The following is a 24,099-nucleotide window of genomic DNA, read 5'->3' as shown; positions in this document are numbered from 1 at the left end:
ACTGTGACCAGATGTGACCCGGATGTTAATGATCACGAAATATTTGCCTCCCCATTTTAATAACATAACATGACATAAAACCTTCTGACAAAATTGTCCATTTTTTCCACAAGTTTTAATTTGTATATTTTTTGCAAAATCCAGAATTCTTTCACATGCAGGATGTAGATGCATGTCTCTGATTCTATACATCAGATTTTTCAGGGGGAAAAAAAGACATGATGTAGATGTCTCAAAGGATAACTATATGAAATATGATAGATTAGGATTTAAAGGGTTAAAATGGTGTTGCCACGAAGTGCTGCCATACAACTTAAGTTTACCGTTAGTATTTAATTAAATTTAATAATTTTACTTTTTAGTCTTTATGTTTTTTGGATCAAGGACATTGGACATTATGGTAAATTAATCCTGGGCTGCTTTCCCCTGGTATACATCAAAAGAAATGTTATCATGATAATAGAGGTGAATGAAATTAATTTTTAAGTAATAATATCTCACATAAAATTATAGATTATAAGTGATATATTACTTCTTTTTTTCATTACAAGTAGTCACATAATACGTCATTTTTAACATTTCATTGACTGTGGTCCATACTGGTCCTAAGCTACAAACTCTCTATGGAGTCAGATGGTAAGTACTACCATTACAAAGGGACAAACAACAACCATGATGGTAAAATAAAACATATGGTATTGAAAACATTAAAGTTAATCTGGCAAAGTCAGATCTTCCCAGTAGTTTAAAGCAGCACACACTCAGATGATCAGTGTTTGTCTCTCTTCTAGACTCAAATTCAAAACAGGACAATCGATCCTTTAGAGTGGTTCGCCGGCTGAGAGCCTTTACCTACTTATTGCTGAATCAATGTTGACACACAAATAAAGTCTCTCTCTAATAACATTACTTTCTGCTTGAGTTTCAAACACACTTGAGCTGTGGATGGATTACACTGGATATTTGCCAGCAGGAGATTGGACCAATTTATAATTTTTTGTACTTCCCCATTTACTACTACAATGTTACAAGTCCTCCGAGTAACCACAATTTTGTGGCTGACCTCTTTGTTGTCACCCCGTGGCTCAGCCTACGAGCTCCAGGACACCATCCACACTCTGAAGGAGGAAAACCTCCATCTGCAACAGCAACTGGAGAACCTCACTCGGGCTCTCAGGGACTTGAAGCAACTGCTTACAGAGCACTCCAAAGGTAAAAGCAGTCACTTTGTCTGTCATTAGACATGAAATAATATAAAAGTCCTGAACAGTTGTTTGCTTACCATGAACACAGTTTCTGGGGGGAAACATGACAGTGGGTTTCTGCACACCTGGATGGAATGGTCCCAACATGGTAAGGTCCTTAACTAAAGTCTGACATTGTGATACAAATGGTGTTTCTGTTTATTAGCGTTTGTCTTACTGTTTGCAGGCATTAGCGCTGACACTCACCGAATGTTAAAGCAGGCTGTCTGTTTACCCGAGCTCCATGGAGCTGCTTGTCCCATCCTCATCACTCCGGTCTTCCTCCTTCTCTCATCCTTCATCTCTGTGATTCAGCTACTACTGTTGTGATTCACCTCTGAAACATCACCTCTCATTTCATTATATTTCATTGGAGAGCCCGCAGATTGTTTGTGCTCCTAAATGTAATTATATATTCAATACTTAAGCAAATTTGTAAACTATTGGTTTGTATTTTGCTTTTCTACTTCATTGCATTCAAAATATTTTCTGAACAAATCTCCTCCATCCCCTTATGTTCCTTTACAGCTCTGTTCCACTGTCTGTAAGTCATAGCCAAAGCCTAATGAGGAATTTCACTGAACTGATGTGATTTGAGTTTCCTTTGTTGTTTTTTTTAATATTGTCACCTCAGTAGAAAGTGTGATCACTTAATCTAACGCTCGATTTAATAGTATTATTAAACCTGTTTTTAAGCCACCTCCATATGTATTCATAAGAATTACTTGCTAATCAACAAATTACTGTAATTTGTTTTTGTATTTTCTGTAACATTTATTTAATAAGGATAATAATAACATTTTCTAGGCATCCATTGTATTTCATTAATTTACACTTGTGGTCTCAGTGATTTTTTACTATATTTCTGAAACTTACTTATAGTTGAAGGTGATGCCATCCATTCTAATAGCTCCAACAACAACAACAACACACACAGACACACGAACACACACACACACACACACACACACACACACACACACACACACACACACACACACACACACACACACACACACACACACACACACACACACACACACACAATGTCAGTGTCCTCGGAGGGAACAATAAAAAATACGCAATATTTTCTTCTTGTTGTATTTTTGCTTATGATTTGCTGGGCACTATTTTACAGTGTTTAAAATTTTCTTGAAACTAATAAAAAAGTTATTGCGTTTCAAATTATTTAAAATGTTTCAACAACAAAACTATGACTTATATTGTCAGAATCTTCTTTCATGAAAACTATGAAAATGATATAACAGACATGTGATTTTATTAATCAAATAAGTGAACAGTGACATAATGCACATAAAACAGCTTAAACAAAGCCATTGAGAAGACGGTCTGCTAGATAAGACCAAAGATGAGACTATTCCTCAAAGAATCAAAAAATAACTGTCACTGCATGTATGGTTCTTAATCATTAAAACATTTTTTAGTATTAATATTACGCTGTGCTCTAATTTATGCCTGCCTGATTTATGTTTGATCGTGTTCTGAATCCAGCACTGTTGCATTTCGCCTGCTAGAGCAGTCTTTGTCTGCTTAATCAAAATGACCCTTATTGCATAGATTATAAATCGGCGCATTTGTTCTTTAATTTGCATTTGTTTATGCAGAATATCTGGTCAATTTACATTTGCAAGTCCTTCATCTGTCCTGAGTGAATGTGTTGTAAGACTACAGTATGTTAGCTGTAACCATACATGTTAATGAGAGTCTTTTACATGCCCGTATCCCCGTTTATAAAACAGGAAACTTTATGGCTAGAAATAATATACACATAAATAATGAGGAAAAATAAAGACTTGGTTTTGTAATATGACGCAGTAACAGATTGAGCTAAATTTTGAGTCTGCTAAAATTCTCGAACTGACAATGCTAACATGTTGACATTTAGCAATCATAGTTTTTACTTTGTTCACTGTCTGTATAATAATACTCGTAATATTGGATGTTTTTCTGATGTGGTGAGGTGAGAAGGTTAGAATTTTTGCGTGGTTCATCTTTTATCTCAGAGTCACACATTTTGCTCCTTCAGCGAGGTGGGGCAGTAAAGAAGTTTCGAACTACAACCATTTTAACTTGGTCTCAGTCAGTGGGGCTCTCTCCTCAGCTGACCTCCATTGTGGGTTATTGTCTGCAAGAAGAAGTTCAGCTAACTTCTATGAGAAACAAGGTGACCAACTATCCATCGTCAGTCGTAACACCAAACAGATTTTGGTCTTCGGGATAGGCCCCAGGTTCCTGCAACCCGCGCCAGTGGATGAAGTGGTTAGAAAGAATGAATGAATTAATGAAAAAACTTCTTTATGTGAGTTGAAAATGTTTCTGTGTCATGTTGAGTGATAGGGTCATGACTGAATAGATTGAATAAATTAACTGTGGTTCATCAGACAGAAAAGGTCATTTGAAATGTGTTACATTATCCGTATTACTGAATTACAAGCACTTGAATAAATTTACAATATTTACTAGTTTTATTTTGAAGATATAATAATTGAATGATCAGGTAAGATTTATTCATAAGATTAAATTATTTGAATTAATCCGAGTACACTATGTGATGCGTGTGTGTTTATGTGTGTGTGTGTATGTTTGTGTGTTTGTATGTTTGTGTGTGAGAGAGAGAGAGAGAGAGAGAGAGAGAGAGAGAGAGAGAGAGAGAGAGAGAGAGAGAGAGAGAGAGAGAGAGAGAGAGAGTGTCTGTCACAAACTAACAGCTGTCTGCTTCCAGTTCTCTTCAGCTGGAGGTTGAATGCATCAGGAGATCAGAGGTTCTGCAGAAGCTGTGGAGAAGACAAATGGATTGATTTCAAAAGTACACAAAAGAAAGCCTTTGGAAAAATGTGGAGTAAGTATCTGTTCTTTAATACATTAACAGACACAAATCTGCTGCATCATTCATGTCTTGAAGTTGGCTTTAGATTTCTGATGTGTACTTTACTTGTATGTCTACTAACCATTGAATTTAGTGTACTTTGTTAATTTGTATGATAATTCAACCTTCATCTTCTTGAGTACACTGTGTATTATTGGTTCACCATACAATAGAGAACAGTATTAAATTTATAATTTTGTTCCATGCACTGAATCAGAGGTAAACTGGACTGAATACTGCTAGTTAAAAAAACTGTCCTCCATTCATTTATTACCAGATAAGGCGCACAGCTAATGAAATACCTAATTAGTTAAATTTTAATCAATGCAGTCTACCAAATAAACCTAATAACAGTGTAAAATAACCAAATACAAATTGGTAATCTATACTTTTTTGAGTAACAACACCAGTGATGCCGTTGTTAGTTAAAGCACTAAAATGAAAATGAAAATACAAAATAATTAACTAAAATAATTAATACTTATTTGATGAATATTATCTGTATTAGTCTGAGTCTGGCAAGTAACTAATAACCAAACTTATTAGGCAGTGAAATGCATCATATAGATAGATAGATAGATAGATAGATAGATAGATAGATAGATAGATAGATAGATAGATAGATAGATAGATAGATAGACAGACAGACAGACAGACAGACAGACAGACAGACAGACAGACAGACAGACAGACAGACAGACAGACAGACAGACAGACAGACAGACAGACAGACAGACAGACAGACAGACAGACAGTCAGACAGACAGACAGATAGATAGATTGATAGATGAACAGTTATTAAAGGTCAATACTTGATAAACACCAGGAGAAAAAGAAACACTGACATCACAGGACATACCACAAGACATACACTACACTAACAGATACATGTAGCATTGACAGGGCATACACTAAACTACAACTAAAATATAAACAATATAAAATAAAAAATATAAACAGTATAAAATTAAATAAAATCCATTCAACCGCTTGCTGACCCCCCCCCACTCCTCCTGAGAGAGTCATTGTACCCCCTGATGGCACGGGGCACGAAGGAGGACCTCAGCCTCTCTGTGGAGGCGCTGTGTGACAGCAGTCTGCTGCTGAAGGTGCTTCTCTGCTGGGAGAAGGTGGTGTGTAGGGGGTGGCTGGTGTTGTTCATGATAGCCTTAACTTTAGACATGGTCCTGCTCTCCAGAACTGTCTCCACAGAGTCCAGGCTCAGACCGACCACTGAGCCCGGTCTGCGGATGAGTCTGTTAAGATGGTCCATATCTCTTTTCCTGGCCCCACCACCCCAACACACAATGGTGTATGACAGCACACTGGAGACTACGGACTGATAGAACATGAAAAGGAGCTTAGGACAGATGTTGAAGGAGGCCAGCCTCCTCAGGAAGTACATCCTGCTCTGCCCCTTCTTGTACACACAGTTCGAGTTGAGTGACCAGTCCAGTCTGCTGTCTAGCTGCAGTCCCAGGTACTTATAGTTTTCTACCACCTCCACCTCACTGCCCTCGATGATCACTGGTTGTGGAGAGGGAGGTGCCCGCCGGAAATCCAGCACCATCTCCTTTGTCTTGGAGACGTTGAGCTGGAGCTGGTTCTGTTGGCACCACTCCACGAAGTCAGCCACCAATGCCCTGTACGCCCCCTCATCACCCTCCCGGATACATGCCACAATCGCAGTGTCATCGGAGTACTTCTGTATGTGGCATGTATCTGAGTTGTGCTTGAAGTCCGATGTGTAGAGGGTGAAGAGAATGGGGGAGAGGACGGTCCCCTGTGGCGCCCCCATGCTGCTGGTCACCATAGAAGACAAACAGTCCCCCATACGGACGTACTGGGGTCTGTCTGTTAGGTAGTCCGTGATCCAGCTCACGAGGTAGGGGTCCACAGCCATGGATGTCAGTTTATCCTGCAGGAGCCGGGGCTGGATGGTGTTAAAGGTGCCCGAAAAGTCAAAGAAGAGCAGATGTGATAAGCACATATAATAGTGTTTCTCAGCTGATGATCTCAGCTGAGACAAATAACAAGTGAGTGTGTAGGCCGACGTTGCATTCTATTACATGCTGAATACTGTACAGACTCATTTGTGTGCCTTATGAGTCACACAAACACTCACCCACAAGCTCTTAGCACTTTGAAAGTAAAACTAATCACCATCTTGTGGAGAAAATCAGGCAGTTAAATTAGTACAAAAATGATTATTAATATGCTGATGTCTAAATGACTATTTATTGATTAAAATATACCTGTAGAGTTTCACAGTATCTTTTTTAATGTATTTATTTTATTACATTTATTTTGTCTCCTGAAATCCAATTGAATGAATCTGAATTAAATTGTCACCTGCTGTTTATTGTCTTCCCTGTAATATGTTTTCAAGGATAATGATGTATGGAACTCAAATTAATTTGCATTTTCATAGATAACTTTATAGAAATGTTGAAAAAGATCTAAAGTTAAATACAGTGAATTTTAAAAAAAGACCTGTGTCATTACTTTTTATAAAATAAATGGCAGAACACACTGCACAAAACATGTGACTTTCGCATGATTTGGCCAATATCCCTACTTTACTCATGAAATTTCAGCTATGTACAGTACATACAAAATACATACAAAATATATGATATATATTCAGGAAATGAAGGGCCACCTCTTGCATGGCCATGCTTACAATCATGAAAGCCGATGTGATCAGACAGGTAGCTTTTCTTACAGAGGGGCCAATAACTGATCTTCACAGTACAAAGCTCTGCAACCTCTTTTCATGTCACTTTCATTTAATGAAGGGCCATACTGCAAGCTCTATAAAGTGGTTAGACCATTTTTCCATTTTGCTTTGCCTGCTTTGATAGTAAGAGAGACAGAAACACAGGGAGACCGAGAGACATTCAATCTGCTGAATACATTTGTTATTAACTGATCAAAAGTAAATCTACCCAAACATCACATTCAGTGCTGTTCCCTCTGAAATAGTGGCAGCGCACAAAATAGTTTGATATATTATGATGGTGTGGCGAGTGTTAATGGGAGATTAAGTCAGATTAAATAATTTCACTGAAGAATGTCTCTGAAACATTTTTACATTTCATCCTCTGCTCACATCAGAGCACTAATATTACCTAAAAATACACCCAAACACATTGAAATAGCTTAAGCTTGGTTTTGTTGATTATTTATTTTGTTGTTATTTAAATTATTTATTTATTCACACCAAAATAATCAGTTTACTGTACTTATGATTTTTAATATTTTAACAATCTAGTGTGTCATCATGATATGGTTCCACGGCGAATGCGGAATGTCCACATTCACTGTTCAGAAGGTAAATGTCCACCCCTCTGGACTCAGAATGCAGTGATCTGTGTTCAATTCTCAATGGAACAATGTAATGGTGTGGACACTGGGTACACACTCACACACACACACACACACACACACACACACACACACACACACACACACACACACACACACACACACACACACACACACACACACACACACACACACACACACACACACACACACACACACACACACACACACACACACACATACACACAAAGGGTCTGTAGGCAGGCAGAGATGTAGAGTGGCCGGTAGCTCCCTTGTGGAGCGCCTCAATGATCAACTTGTAAAAAGATGATGCCTTGCTCAAGGGCACGTCGGCAGTGCTCAGGTGGTGATCTGGCAACTCCCACTGCCAGTTCACACTCCAAACATTTTGATCCACACAGGTCTTGAGCCAGCCACCATTCCCCAGCCCAAGACCCAGTGGGCTAAACTACCACCGACCCAGTGTGCAGAAATGCTTTAGTGTGATTTTTTAAACACTTTTCTACATTGGTTTGGACATGTTCCCAATGACTTATAGGTAATTGCCTGTTAATGGCATACTGTGTCAGTATGACGCAGCAGATTAAGTTGAGTAACTAACAGCTAATTTATGATAAAACACTGTCTTTGCAGACACCATGGATGAAGTTGTTTGGCCATTTCCTCAGTGTTTGGCTTTCCAAGGAACACTGCAGTAGGATACGTATTTGTGTCTCCATCTGGCTGCTAAGACAGATGACTTCCCATCTCTTTTTACTCATCCTGTCCAGCTTGGCAGTTTCATTACAGCTTGGTGAGTTCATCTAAAGGATCAATATGAAATCTACTGAATGCATCCATAATGATCTCCAGTGAGATAATTCCTAAGTTTTGATGGCCTGCTATGGAGAAAGTACTCAGATACCTTAAGAATGTAAAATGAATAATACTTTAAATGGCATTAATGTACTGTTCATTCATTCATTCATTCATTCATTCATTCATTCATTCATTCATTCATTCATTCATTCATTCATTCATTCATTCATTCATTCATTCACCGTGGAGTCATACATAGACAGACAAACACACATGCACACAATTTGAGACTGGCCAATTTGCCTGAACTGGGCAGCACAGTGGCGGTTCCCTTTTCACGTCCCGCTCTGTGCGGAGTTTGCATGTTCTCCCTATGTTTGTATGAGTTCTCTTCCTCCCACCTCCAAAAGCATGCGCTTCAGGCAAATTGAACGGTCTCAAATTGCTCGTAGGTGTGTGTACTGTTTTGTTATTTTATTGAAATATCAAAACCATGTATGTTTCAAGAATTGAAATGCAAATTGGTCAGTGATAAAATTAAGATTTCTTCAAGGTCTTGCAGGATGCTATATCTTCAAGTGATTTTTTTTCCCAATTAATCTAACAAGTCGTATTACATGCTTTATTTTGGGAGGTTCTTTGCATGTTCTCCAAATAGGTGTATTGTTACTGATTTTCCAAACCTTATCATTCACGTAAGAACTTGGTGAACATGGTGATGTCATGCAACTCCAAGCATATTTATTACCAACCTGAAACATGATTAAGAACAGCTGTTAGGGAGGGTGGTGCCTTTAATACAGCAACAAATCCTTTTTAAGAGGTTGTTTGTGTAGCTTTTGATGTGAAATCAATATCACAAAGAGTAACTTTAGCTATTTTGACTGTAACTGTAGTGAAATGGAAAACATTTTCCGTAATATATAGTAGGGTAGAAACATAAACGAGAAATGTTGAGCTTTAGTGGGATTAAAGCAAACATATTTGTACAATGAGATACAACAATTTTCTTCCAGGTTTGGAGGATGTTTTCTTCAATCCCCAGGACCAGATGGTGAGAGAAGGTGAGGAAGTTTTCTTCCAGTGTGTGTCAGGGGAAAGTTCACCTCCTGCAAGCATCACCTGGCTTAAAGATGGAGCACTGGTCACAACAGCAAGGCAGTTTCAGGTGAGCATTAGTATAGCTGATCTAAACACCACCTCCTTATGGGAACATGTTTGAGTGGAAAAACACAACTTATTTCCTTACAAATAAGTCAGGAGAGCATGACTCACGCTTCAGTAAATGTTGCAATAGCTCTCAAATGAAGGGTTGCCGCAGGCATTCAGGCAGAACTTGTTATCTGAGTCATGGAACAGCCACCTGTACAACTCTATGTGCCAGTAAAACTTCTGATTTATTCTTATCAACAATTGGATAGAACCCAGAGAATTTAAAGTTGACTCAAATACCTCCATTACAAATCAGGAGGTGCAGGAAGACACAAACATTTGCTTTATATTATGAAGCATTTCTATGATGATGAACTCAGTAGCTTGTGTGGTGAAAACATCCACCCAGCAAAGACCTTAATTACGTCAGTATCTTTATGATCAGGCAGGACCACCAAATCCTGATATGATGCCGCAGGTAACCCACATTGTGGGTCTGAGGGCTTTTCTGGTGTTGTCCAGTTCAGGTTTAAAGAACAACACTTGCTGAGAAGCTGGTTCACCTGTTCTGGCTTTGATATGCCAAGAAATCTCTCCTTCTCATCCTCCCACTGATGTCACCTTCGTGATGAAGGGAGGGTGGGGAAGATGGAGAATCTCATCCTCCAATGCGTTTTCGAAGAACTGCACCACACATTTCTAAGTAAAATCTTGCAGAACACAGGTTCCATCAAAGAGCTTCTGCTCCACTTCAAGGTAGTTGCTCCAGTACCGCATCTGCAGGAAGGTCCCGTATTGTCAGAGCAGGGCTAGATGAGGCATCCCAGTGCTCCCAGCATGATCATGGCAACGGTTTGATAATGAAACAGTAAACTTTTGTACTTTGGCCTTCATTTACACAACAAAAGTTTTTTTTTTTGTGGCCAAAAACCATCTCTACTGATGTGTTGACATGTACTGACATGCCTCCACTGTAGATTTGATGAACTGCGACCATGAATTTACTCTGTCGTATTAACGACACTGCCACCTGCTGCGTTGGCATGCTCACTACAGGAGAAATGTGTGAAACAAATGAACAATGAAATTTTTAAATATTGCTTAACATACCTAAGCATCCATTCAGAAGAATTATTGAATTGTCTGATGGTGAAATATTTTCACATATTGTTAATTTTCTTTCCAAAGCACTTTTTTCAAGACATTTTTGAACTTTTTCTGAGATCCAGATAAAAAATATTACCGACTATGATCCCATCGTAGGCGAATTCATCCAGCTCATATCTAGTTGTCTTACAGATCAGATCCAATTGCCTAGTTTTACAATGACACATGTTACAGAATTTCACTGTCTTTCATCTCTTAATGCTAGGAAGCCAGTTTTAACCAGAAGATGCTAATTTTTTCTCTACATCCTAACTTGCTTTCCCGCTTGATATTACTATCACTACAATAATTATTTGAGGAATTAATCAAACTGAATATGTGGTGTTGAAGTGTTTCCTCGAGCCAGGTTGGCTGTTCTGTGTGAGAGAGGCCAATGTTATGATAAACTGTACAAGTTCTGAACTGTTATTAATGAAATCAAGCAGAAAATTACTTGTTTTTGTACATATACGAACAAAAAATATTATTATTGTTCCTGTTTAGGGAGCGTACGGAGGTGGTGACGAGAAGAAGACCTCAGGCACCTTGCATCTCTTCAATGCAACAACAGTAGATGATGGAATGTATATTTGTGTCACACATAATGCTTTACTGAACACCAGCAAGAGGAGCAAGCCAGCCAAACTTACTGTGCAAGGTGAATTTATGTTTCTTATTCCTACACTCAGAAAAACACCTTATTCCTCAGTCATCTCACAGTCTTCAGTTTTACTTTGCTAATTTTAATGTTTTATTCAGTAGAGCTTCAACCATTGGTACCTACATTGCAGGGGTCCCAAAAAGGCTGCAGATCACTGACGGCCCGGACAACATCACAGCTGCTATTGGAACAGATGTCTCCATGCGCTGCACTGTCTATGGCTTCCCTGTTCCAATGGTGCATTGGTTCAAAGACAGCTGCCCACTGAACAACTGCTCGACCTGCTCGACCTCATTCATCCTCCACAACAATGGACAGCTGCTCACATTCAGGTCTGACAAGAGGAATATTAATGTTTGCTCTTGGTTGTTCTGTAAACTAATGACCAATCAAGTGCTGTAGAAATTGGTGCATAAATTTGAATGTGGAGCTTTGACTATTTAAGCATGTTTAAGCATAATTTTCAAGTCTGACAGTAGAGACATAGTCCACACAATCATGCAGTAGGTACAGCAGTATGTATTGGTCATAGTCATTTTTACCTGGGATGAGTGTTTGTCAGATGGATCAGACATACATTGATAGTCCATGTTTATGGTATTATGTCTGGCTGTTTTCAGAAATTTGACCCGGGAGGATGAGGGCTTTTATCACTGTGAAGCATCCAACCAAAAAGAGACAATCAAGTCATTGTCAGCCTACCTTCTTCCAGCCGGTACTGTATACCAACACCTACATATAAATATCACTGTGTGTGAAGTCAGTGATATTGAGTTCATTATATCACTAAGTTATACCGCTGTCATCATTATATGACCTCACAAATTACACGCACTGAACGACGACTCCACCCCAATGTCATTGTTACGGAAACCTGTCACATCGGCCGATAATTTGGCACAGTCTGAACAGAACCAAATCGCATTTGGACACTTGCTAAAAACAGTGTGATCAGTCATCCCTAAAAATCAGATATAGAATAATATCCGATATGCCCTGCAGTCTGAACGCAGCCGAAATAATATTTAGCTGCATTTTAATATGGATAGTTAGTTTTTATTGTCAGTTAAATACCTCATGGAAAGCACAATGCCGTTGTGGGTAGAGCTGCTGCGTCACAGAAAGTCTTTGGTTTGATTCCACCTGGGTTCTTCCGTGTGGAGTTTGCATGTTTTCTCTGTTTCTGTGGGTTCTCCAAAAACAAGCACCTTAGGTGACTTGGTCACTCCAAAGTCTTGGCATGTGAGCATGAGTGGGTGTTTGCCTTTCTGTGTGACCCTGCTATAAACTGGCAACTTGTCCAGAGTGTACCCTGCCTCTCGGCTGTAGTCAGCTAGAACAGGCTCGAGCGTAACACATCACCTGTACTTCGGATAAGTGGCTGAATGATACCTCTTTGATTCTTGTAGCATAGTATAAAACTGATACTAGATTGAAAAATACACATAGATTTAAATGATGGACATGTTTTGTTGCTAGAGATGGACTGGGTTTTCATCCAGAATCCCACAAACAGGACGGTGAAGAAGGGAGAAAATGTTACATTCACCTGCAGGCCACCATACAGCAGACCAGAAGCCCAGGTATCCTGGTTTAAAAACAACAAACCTATCATTCCCACAGCATCCACAACTTTGCTGCCAAATGGAGACCTATTCATCCACAGGTATGGGCAGCATTTAAAGGTTTAAAAATTGTGGTTAAAAAATTAATTTCCAAAGCATTTTGACTTACCTTTATTATGATGTCTGGCCATGTCGTAAAGACCATTAGATGATGAATTGAGAAGTTTTTTGGTTTGTATTTTTGTAATGCAGTTGTATAAATGGTTGTTCTAAACAGATTTTACCCCTGCAGTTTGTAAAACATTGTGATACATTATAGATACATAAATTAATAGTTCAAGTTATAGGGATACCTAAACTTTCCACATATATTCAGTGTTCCCATTTGCATGCATCCTTGCCTCTTTGATGCACATTTTTTGACAGGGACATACAATCGTCAAGACAGCATGTGTCCGTGGGACGCAAGCTTTAAATGCACTTTCATTCAACAAAATTACTCAACTTTTCCATTCTCCAATTAAATTTCTTGTCACGGGACTCACCCGCATGATTCTGCCTTATTAAAATCGACCAAACAGCAACACAACATCTGGTCGTTTTACACGCTGCAGTGAGAGCGAGGAGTTAGTAAGACACTCTAGAGCAAGCATAAGCTGTCGTTTATGCTTGTAGAGTCCTATTGGGTTTCTCTGTTTGTTAAAGTGCTTTGAATTGTCTGCTGATGTGATTAAGTGCTATACAAATACTGTAAAGGTTGTTTGACTGATTGATTGGTTATTCCCATGCCTCCGAAAAAGATGCAAAAGTTGGAGAAAAAGCAAGTGACAATAAGTGCTTTCTTTCATAAAAAAAACAATGAAAAGAAAAGAAGAAAAAGAAGAAAAAGAGACAGATATTACTGACAGGTATTACCGAAATGTGTGATGAGAAGGCTCTGTCAGCTTGGTGCAGTGTCCACAGGAGAATATATGAATTAAAGGCAAAGAAAACTATTGAGTGAAAAGCAAAAGTGAAAAAAACCCCACTTGCATTTCATCTTTCTTTATTTTTTAAATGACTGCCTGACTTTAACATTTTGATAAAACTAAGATATAATTGTACCCTTTTTTTCTTTTTACGTAGTTATGATGTTATTAATAAGAACATTGAAATTATCAGTTTGTTTCATTTTTATAATGTACTTTTGGCAAAACTCAATCCTTGTGTACGCTTCAACCGTATATTCTGTTATTTGTTTTTGGGATGCGTAAATGTCATATTGGGATGCACAAATTTTTCTTGAAGCACATACGAGGGAGGCACTACTTTTTTGAGATGAAATAAACTCTATATTTAACCTTTACTTTATGTTGTATAGACTTGTTTGTCTATACTTTTGTCATAACAGAGGTTACCTAACAATAAGAACTTGTCTCTAATAATGCTGTCCATAATGTTAAAGTTTAGCGAAATCCTTTGCTCATACACTCTGTCTGCATTAATGTTGCACTCTGCAGTGTACAGGAGCAGGACAGTGGGAGTTACTTCTGCAGGGCCTCCAACATCCACCTGCGAAGATTTCTCTCCTCTAGAAGAGCAGTGATAACTGTGCTAGGTATGGCAATAAAAGCTATCTGCTGAGCTGTGTTTATGAACCATTGCAGTGGAACATGTACATGTATAATAATCGCTCCTCTTGGCAGCCCCTCCATCAGCGCAACTGTGGCCCCAGGCTTTGACGGTGCCTCTGGGTGGTCGGGTTCTGCTGCAGTGCCAGGTGTCAGGGAACCCTCAACCCACTATCACCTGGGTCAAAAGAGGACACTCTAAGCAGACTGGAGGCAAATTTATTTTGGGGTGAGTTCATTTGTAGTGATTTTTAAAGAATGATGGTTTATGGTGTTTTGCAACAAGCCCATCTCCCCACCTATATATTTGAATAAGCTCACTTGAAAACCTCCCACTGTCATGCTTTTAACTCCACCCACTACCTGTCAATCAAGCGCCCAACCAATCACGGCGCATCAGCCAGAAGGAATCACGTGAACAATATGGCGTGAGACATCGGGCATCGAGGCTTTTTGTTGCGGTTACGCCTTTTGTCCACACGACAACGCAGATATCCGGGATGAAAACACCGGCCAAAGTGAAGTTTTTTGAAAACGCTGGATCTGCGTTGTTGTGGTTGTCGTCCCTGCAACAAAAACCGCTGAGACGTTAGTGTGTGTGACCTGTGTCTACATGTACACACAGAACCAGCTATTTTCTGGCGTGTAACAGCTTCAGGCCAAAGAGACGTTGATGAACATTCTTGACAGTTGGATATTTGTCCGTCTGTTTTTTTTCTTTATGAGTCATAAAGTTTATATATTTATTTATTTCTTCATTCATCATTCATTCACCTAAAATGTCACTGTTCAGGTAGTAAAGTAATCTAGAAGGAATATGTGCTAGGATACATGACATCACCTTGTCTCACGTGTTGCATCAAAAGCTCGGCTAGCATCAGTTGGCTATTGTAGCAGTGTAATGTTAGCTCCATAGAACAAGATAGCTATTTATTCTTTTCATGTTTGGTATGAAGTCTGATATTATTGTTTTATCGTGGAATTTCCACGGGTTGCCACTAGTTACAGTATATGATATAATATTAATGTTTCCCACGCAGACTGAGAAACACAACACTCTACATCCAATCAGCCAGGAAATATGATGAGGGACTGTACGTGTGTGTGGCCTCCAACACACTGGGCCAAAGCCATAACGCCTCACTGCTGAGGGTTGCTGGTAATCTTTACACACTTATGCACACATTTATGTGCTAAACACAACACAACACAAAATTATGAAGACATGCACAACTCAAATCAACAGTTCTATACAGATGAACAAAATTAAATTATGTTACATTTAATCATTTCAAACAGAATAACGCTTGAAGGAAGATTACAAGAGTTAAAACACCATATCTGTTGAAAGAACGATTCATGCAAAGACATCAGTGCTACACAAACTACTGTATGCACACAGCCACATGGATCTGACCATGGTATGACATTGGCGGCAGAAACAGCAGTCCATAATATATTGTTACTGTCAATATTCAATATACTTTAACTATAAATCATAGAGTTAGACTGAGGAGTGACATTCTGCCTGTTCTAATCCAGGAAATTACATTTAGCAGTGTTGTTATGTTATTTTGACTAAAGAACACTTGATGCAGACAGAAAATATCTTGAGTCTCTAGTGTAAGCAAAATATTTTCCTGTACAAATACATGAAGTTAGAGCAGCAGTGTTAAAATCAGTTAATTTTCATTAAAAACATCCAAATTGTTTGATTTCAACCTCTCTTGCTATTGTTTAAATGACATTTAATGTGGTCTTCTGGGGGTTGTGGATAAAACAAGACACTTAGATTTGACTTCTTTGGCTTTGACTAAAGTGATAAACATTTTTCCATAATTTTACAGGAGTTTCAGAATCAAATTCAATGAAAGAAATGAAGAGACATTTACAAAGCAATAATCATGTGCCACAAAATTGCTTCCTTTATAAAAATAGTTGCCACGAAAATAAAAAATGACATATTTATTAATCAATCAGTAAAATTCTGAAATTCTAATGATGATAAAATTACACCAGTTTGAAAATTAGTGTACATTTCTGCACCGAAAACCCTGTCACTCTTTCTTCCTCAGTCAGTCCTATCATAGTGACCTTTGTAGGAGAGGTGAGATGCAGGATCGGGGCCTCAGCAGTCCTACCCTGCAGGGCTGTGGGGATTCTACCCATCACATATAGCTGGAGCAGGGGCGGAGCAGAGACGCAGTCGCCGGTCACTCCCACTGAAGGCACTCACATTGATGGTGAGTTTTAGCGTGATGGTGTATATTGCCTTAATTCTTCCTCAGGGTGTCATCAGAACTTTTTAAAGCCTTAAACCAAAGGACATTATAAAGAGCTTTGGAATCACACATTAAGACTTTAATGAACAAAACTCTAAACTGGGTTTCAGTTTCAGTTCAGTTCTCTGTGATCTACAGTATACTTTATCTCTTCACCCATGCAGAAAATGGAACACTACATATTTCCAATGTGCAGTACTATCATGATGGAGAATACTACTGTACTGCTGAGAATCGAGCAGGACGTCATCAGAGATTTACCATCCTTAAAGTCACAGGTCGGTTCACATCTACCACCTATTGTTATTTTTTTCTGTAGTTATAGACTAAAAAACAATGGTATTAAAACAAACAAGTCATATATTTGTCATATATTATGACATTTTCGCATGTACTTTTAGGTTTAAGTTGTTAGACTAGTGTACATTGAGGCCTTTTAGCGTCCTCAATATAACCCAAATACCCATTCAGTTATTGCTGATTTTTTTATTCACTATCCCCTGCCTCAAGCTGGACATCAAGATGGTGACAGAAGCAATCAGACAAGGCATTTGTCCGTGGTGAGTACTGATTTATATGAAAAGTTCTGGTTTGTGTGACAACAGTGTTTTACTTGCAGATCTTGTCTTGAAACAGGGATTTTCATACTTGGACTTCATCGTTCTAACATTTGTGGCCTGCTCCCTGAATCTTATACATTTTGTGTCTTCTGAATGTCTCAAATGTCCCACCATCTTGAAACTAAAGATTCTTCACTTTCATATTTTCTAGGGACGCATCACTAGCAAAGCACCAACAATTTCCCAGTTCACTGACGTGCCTAGGCAACATCGTAAGAGGACACCAGTTCTACAAGTTCATCAACAGCATGATAAGACCACATGTATGGACTTAAGACTCATATTTTCATACTTCTGACCATTGTTTCTATGATATTTGTAATACAGTACAGTATTTACTTTCTTAAAACATTACCAAAACACTAAGCATAACAATCAGAATTAAGTCACTTGAGAAAACTGTGAGAAAACAAACTTTTGTATTAAATTAATCATTTATTTTACTATTTCTAGGCTCTTTATTTCACTGTGGCACCACAACAATGAGAGCAACCACATATTCTACATATTACCAGGGGGCAGTGGCTGAGCTGGAGATTCCACAAAGGTCACTTGGCCAACTTTTACAACACAATCTGTATCAGCCAATGACCGTCTCACCCCAGCCATTCATGACACAGATGCAACCTCCGACATTCCAACCTCTCTCAACACAGCTCTACACACAAATACCAGTAACCACTGATCCTCTTTCAATTTCTAGTGGTGAACCCCTGCTATCAGCAGTCAGTGAAGTGAGTGCAACTGCTCTAAATCTAGCCTCTGAACGTCAAACTCCTTTGACATTGACTTCTTCTCAAGCTAAATTTGACCACCAAATCAACATCCATGCTTGGCCTTCAGCCAGTGAAGTTGCACAGTTCATTACAGACTGGTACATGTCTCAGCCACTGTCAACGCTTCCAGTGAGTAGACCCTTTGCCTTTCTTAATTTGGATTCATATCCACTCACTCCAACAGAGAGTGTCCTTACTCAATCAAAGACAACCTACTCAGCTGCACAGTCTTTTCCCCCACAAGTTGAATTTCACCAGACTCCATCTAGCCAGTTGTTTACAAAGTCATCTTCAGCCCTCATTCATCAAACCAAAGTGAAGAACCTGGATAAACCTCTGCCCTGGATTACACAATCTTCAACAACTCTGTCACAAACATTTCAAGTGCTTCTATCCCAAAAAAACAGGCAGTATTTGCCTGCATTGCCCAAACCAACTACATCAATGTCTATCTTAACTGAAATACAGCCTCGCTCAATGACACAGTACCCATTGCTGAACTCACAAACTCCTCCACCACACACAGATAGTTTTCCATTCCACCATAGAGACCATCTCAGAACCCAGCCTTCAATCTCAGCTGTCCATCCTCCCGATCAGACTTCTGATTCTTCTGCTTCATTGGACCCTGAGATCCCTGGTATCCATCTAGTCAACATGTCTGATCAGGTACAACTAAACTTCAGTAATCAAGGTGATTCAGTTAAATCAGCTAAATCAGCCAATGACACAGAACTTATAGACTTTCTGAAGAGGAATACATCCCAATCACCTATGACCAGCAATGATCCAAGGTAGGTGAAATAAATCATAATGGAATGAACAATGAACATTATAATATTTGCCAAGATATTACCATTTTTTGTCCAAAATCCAGAGTAACGCAGCAATCTCCATCATGGCTGCCTGTATTGGAGAAACATGATATCCCCATTGTGGTGGGAGTGGGTGTGTCTCTAGCCTTCATCTTCATCACTGTTACCTTCTATTCGTTGGTCCAGAAGAATGACCCTTTACCAACAAGCAGAGCAGGTCAGAGATCCTCAGCCACATCACATTACATCACAACTATCGAACATTATGAGATTCAACCACTTCCATAAATCTTTATGACTCCTGCAGTAATAGTTTGGCCTGCTGTGAAATGTGAATATGAATAAGTTTAAGGATGAGTCAAATAGCAAATCTGACACCGCTGTTTCACACGATATATTGTTAGCAGCTTTCAGGCACACCACTGAAAATATAAATCAGACCACTAAAAGGATGGAAATGCATTAATAAAATATGTAAATGATTATTAACAGAACAATAGGTACAAGTATATGCTTGTATTCATTTAATAATAATAAGAATAATAATCATTACTTTTAATTGTCCCTCATGGGGAAATTCTTTTTACACATCACACTTCTCATGTACATATACAGTATGTGTTAATTACACAGCACAGACTAGGGGCCTGTAGGCATGCAGTTAGTATAGAGAGAGGACATACAGAGGTACAAGGAGGCAGAGTGACGGGTCGCGCACGAGGGTCGCGCCCCAATGAGCATCTTGTAGGGGCACGCCTTGCTCAAGGGCACCTCGGCAGTGGCTGGGAGGTGAGCTGACGCCTCCCACCGTCGGCTCACACTCCGATGGTTCTTCTGGCAGGAGCGGGATTCGAACCCCCGATAGCTGTCTTCAAGATGTTTTGCTCTACCGCTGAGCCACTGCCAGCCCCTTTAGCTCATAGCACACTAAAAAATGTGATATTATAACTTGTACAAGATATTAGTTGAAATTTCTGATGAGGGCATTGCCTGACAACATATTTGATAATTTATCTTCACAGCTCAAAGGAATGTAGGTGTTCCCATGCGACACACTGAGCGTCGAGTTGCAGGACGAACATACGAAAATCGGTAAATGCATATAATTTAGGAAAGAAATCACAATGAAGTGAACCTTTGTACATGATCTTCTTATTGTTTTAGTAAAAAAAAAGCAGAAAACCAGAATTCTGTGTGTTTCTTGCAGAGCTTTTGAAGACGATGAGTGTGTGGCTGTGATTGAACAAAATCCCAACACATCAGACACTCGAGCCCAGCCTCCAGGTCCAAGTCTGGTCACAGTGCAGATAGAGCCTACATTTGAGGATTTTCAAGAGGATACACAGCCTGGCCCAGAAAGTCAAGCACTGACTGTGGAGACTTATCCTGAGCCCATTCTTGACACAAAGGTTTGATTACTGTTTTCTTTTACAGAATTTTGGTCTTGTGTGCATTCAAAACATGAAATGTAACAAACCAAATTTTAAAGACCTACCAACAACCAATGATGGTTGTTGGTAGGTCTTTAAAATTTGTAGAAATCGTTAAATTTTAGCTTTTGCTACATGTGATTTTCACTTTAAAATGTCAGAAAACAATGTTGGCTGTATTTTGTTCAGTATCGACTACTACGTAACTTAATACAGAATTAAATCTGGAAAAAAATACTTAATTTGAATAAACATTGAAGAGAATAACAACACTATAAAATTCTCATATATATTATAAAACAACACTGTATAAACATTGATCATATCTAGCATGTTCTTTGTACTGTATGGTATTAGATCAAGTTTCAAATTTGTTCTTTGCTGACATCTGCCATCCTGCCGGTGAGAATATCGACAGCGTTTTAATCATATAAAATAAATTTATGAGCTTCAGTTGTTCTTTCAGTGCATTGTTAGTAAAGCATTTTGATGTGCTAGTAGAGGCATTTAATATTCTGTAATTAATATGGTATTCTGACCAAAACATTACTTTACATAGAACAATCAAGAGTTTTTTTGGGGGGTGTCCTGTTAATTAGTTCAAAACAGTTCTGTGAGGCTCTTTGTTGCTCCAAAGGCAAGTTTAAAATCACCTTACCTTTAATGATATCATTTAAGGCACCAAACAAATAACAAAGGGCGGCACGGTGGTGCAGTGGTTAGCGCTGTCGCTTCACAACACAGCGGACCCAGGTTCGAGTCCCGCTCTGTGCGGAGGTCTGCGTGGGTTCTCTCCGGGTTCTCTGGCTTCCTCCCATCTCCAAAGGTTGATTGGCCGTTCCAAAATTGCCCGTAGGAATGAGTGTGTGTGTGCATGGTTGTGTGTCTTTGTGTGTGGCTCCGCGGTGCACTGGCGTCGTGCCCGGAGTGTCGTACCCGGAGTGTCCCCCGCCTCACGCCCTATGCTGCCGAGATAGGCTCCGGCTCCCCGTGACCTGCTGCAGCGGATACAGCGATGGTAATCTGAAGATGACTGACTGACAAATAACAAAGAAAATTATACATTTATAAAGAAATTCATTTTCCTTTTTGCCTTTCTTTTTCATCCTACATCCATTTTTTTCTGGTAGATATGTAGTATTTGAGGATGTCAAATTTCATGGTAATTTTTATAAATTAATATTCTCATAGATAACATTTCATAAGGGGTCCTCTCCTCATTCTTTTAGATTGATCTCGCTGAGGACGAGATGTCCAGTTTGTCCCAGCCCAGCATCCAGCTACAATGTGCTGATGATTGGACCAGCAACAGAGGAGACAACCACAGCCCATGTCAGGATGCTTTACCTCCTCCATCATCATTACCCACCCGTTCCCCCTCCCCCTCTCCACCATTGAGACAAATGGAGGGCCTGCACTCATCATTAACCGTGCAAAATACTGAAATGTGTGCAGCACCCATCCATCACAGCCTCAGTATCTCACCTGGCAACCCTCCCTTGTTTCTGTCTCACCATGTCTCCTTGGGCCCAACTACAGTTGCAGTGGATGTCCATTTGTACCCAACAGCCACTGCTACGGTGGCCGTAGGTACTAACACTCAGCTGAATTCTGTGTCGAATTCGAATTCAATGACTGCACCTTTGTTCACTTCCTCTTTAGTGAACAGTCAGGACAATGAACAACTGGGTTTCAGATCTCGTCAGAGTAAATAAGTTCCCACCTCTGTGTCACTACAGTCATAATGACTCAAACCTACTCTGTAGAATTCTACTAGCATGTGCTTTCATATTTAAATAACATAACATTACATAACATTTGACATTCAAAGAATCAAATAAGATACAAATGTGCAATACGTTATTTATGAATTAAACAAGCCTTTTGGATGAGAAATTAAACATCTTCAATCTTTTTCTACAAGTCCGGTTCACTTTAATCAACACAGGTATCAACAATAAACCTGAAAACTGAGAATCTTCTCTGACAATATATCATATATTGATTTTAAGAGATTCTCCTCAACATAATTTGGATTTTGACCACAGCTAGGGTATCTTTTCACCTGCTTTTAGACTTACCGCTGAGTAAGGTTAATGTTTCCTAGCTACATCTTTATACTGAACACAAAAACGGGAGAGAGGTACTGATCGTCTCCTATTACTCAGTAAATAAGCATTTTCTCCAGAGTGTAATAAAACTAAAAATAATTTTTCCTGTATTACTCTTGTTGTAGTTTGTTCAGAACAGCCTACACACTTTAGCTGAATACTCCACTCATATTCTTTACGTCAGAATTATATTAAATTATTTTCTTACTGACAGATGAGACAGAAAAGGCACATACTGTATTATGTTTGGTAATAATTGTGTTTTTATTTGTTGTGGAGTTGACTCTGGTTCATATTATGTCATTGCTTATATGTTCGTTTTGGTACAGTGTGACCTACATATAATGTGCATTACTTACTAGTGAAACAGCCAAGGATATTTTTCTTACTTTTATTGCAATTTCTTTACACTGTTTCAGTAATGTGCTCATTCTGTCACATCTAAAGTGTGAAGAGAGCTAGAATCATTGCAACTGCAAATAGACATGCAAATGGTGAAGTCAAACCAGTAACTACATCAGTTACAAACACTGCAAACATCAGCACAATCGAGCAGATGTGCTGCATATTCTCGCAACACAGTCATCATTGTTATTGTACTTATTCAAGGTTAAGTTAAAAATTAAAAACCCTTAAATTTTAGCTCATTAGCATTAGAAAGAATGGGCAGGATATCAGTTATATATTCTAAAAAGTGACAAATGGTTGAAAATTATTATTTAAAAAAAACATCCTGGTTCACCATTTTATTATTCTAAAAGCAACAGGTGCATATTATTTGGTTTTACTTGCAGCACTTTTGTGTATTTGATTGTTGGATATATTTGCATTATGATTAGCAGCTTGGTTATGTTTGTTTGCAGTACTTGTATCACATTTATGAAGATGTATGTTTAGCCTGTTTGCATTTGTTTTATTAAGATGATGTGTACTGCAATCTGTCAGCCAATGCATGATATATGCATGATGTAAGCGACTTGACTGTTAACATTTTTTAAACCAAAGGAGGACAAGAGGAGCTGTGCCAATAAACATTTAGATAATACAGCTGATCGCTTTGTAGGTGTTTTTTAAAAAAAAAGAAAAACTCAGACGTGTATGAACTAAATACTTCACCATTGTTAGTCCAGGTCCGGCATCCACAAATCACTGAACAGATCAATCAGTTCACATTGTTCTGAAAAGGCTGGTCTGCCGTTACAATAACTGCAAAAAGTGTAGAAATTATGCTGCAGTGCATGGCAACAGAGGGAACCTTATTTTCAGCTCAACATCCTATTTGAAGTGGCAGAGGTAGAAAATCAATTTAAATATCATGAGTGGGAGAAGAGGTCTATTTAGAACTAGCTGTATAATAAGTACTGTTAATATGCCTACATACACACACACACACACACACACACACACACACACACACACACACACACACACACACACACACACACACACACACACACACACACACACACACACACACACACACACACACACACACACACAACATATGGTCTCTTTCTCTCTCTTCCTCTCACACAGTCACTAAGTCACACACACATGCACAAACAGACACACACACAAACACAGGCTCACACACCTTAACACTGGACTTCCCAGAATTCTGCAACAACTAAAACTCCCATAGACAGTGATTTTG

General features: G+C 38.9%; 2 protein-coding genes across 2 annotated transcripts; both read left to right on the top strand.

The window, feature by feature from the left end:
- The first annotated feature begins 4,009 nt into the window (after positions 1 to 4,009).
- On the top strand, positions 4,010 to 18,096 carry LOC137592170 (contactin-5-like). Its single transcript, XM_068310121.1, has 16 exons — positions 4,010 to 4,104; positions 8,113 to 8,272; positions 9,294 to 9,445; positions 11,080 to 11,233; positions 11,367 to 11,568; positions 11,857 to 11,951; positions 12,716 to 12,902; positions 14,301 to 14,398; positions 14,487 to 14,640; positions 15,452 to 15,570; positions 16,487 to 16,654; positions 16,858 to 16,971; positions 17,204 to 17,253; positions 17,465 to 17,576; positions 17,767 to 17,987; positions 18,073 to 18,096. Exons 2-16 carry the CDS (start codon positions 8,122 to 8,124, stop codon positions 18,094 to 18,096), a joined length of 2,001 nt encoding a protein of 666 aa, XP_068166222.1. The 5' UTR covers positions 4,010 to 4,104; positions 8,113 to 8,121.
- An 86-nt stretch (positions 18,097 to 18,182) lies between these two features.
- On the top strand, positions 18,183 to 23,448 carry LOC137592324 (uncharacterized). Its single transcript, XM_068310428.1, has 5 exons — positions 18,183 to 18,883; positions 18,967 to 19,121; positions 19,927 to 19,996; positions 20,112 to 20,313; positions 21,564 to 23,448. The coding sequence occupies exons 1-5, from the start codon at positions 18,192 to 18,194 to the stop codon at positions 22,047 to 22,049; spliced, it is 1,605 nt and encodes a 534-aa protein (XP_068166529.1). The 5' UTR covers positions 18,183 to 18,191; the 3' UTR covers positions 22,050 to 23,448.
- Positions 23,449 to 24,099: the final 651 nt, after the last annotated feature.

This window comes from Antennarius striatus, chromosome 3 (genome assembly GCF_040054535.1).
Source record: "Antennarius striatus isolate MH-2024 chromosome 3, ASM4005453v1, whole genome shotgun sequence".
Classification (NCBI taxonomy): domain Eukaryota; kingdom Metazoa; phylum Chordata; class Actinopteri; order Lophiiformes; family Antennariidae; genus Antennarius; species Antennarius striatus.
The sequence above is the reverse complement of the archived record's forward strand: the minus strand, read 5'-3'. Positions and strand labels throughout refer to the sequence as shown.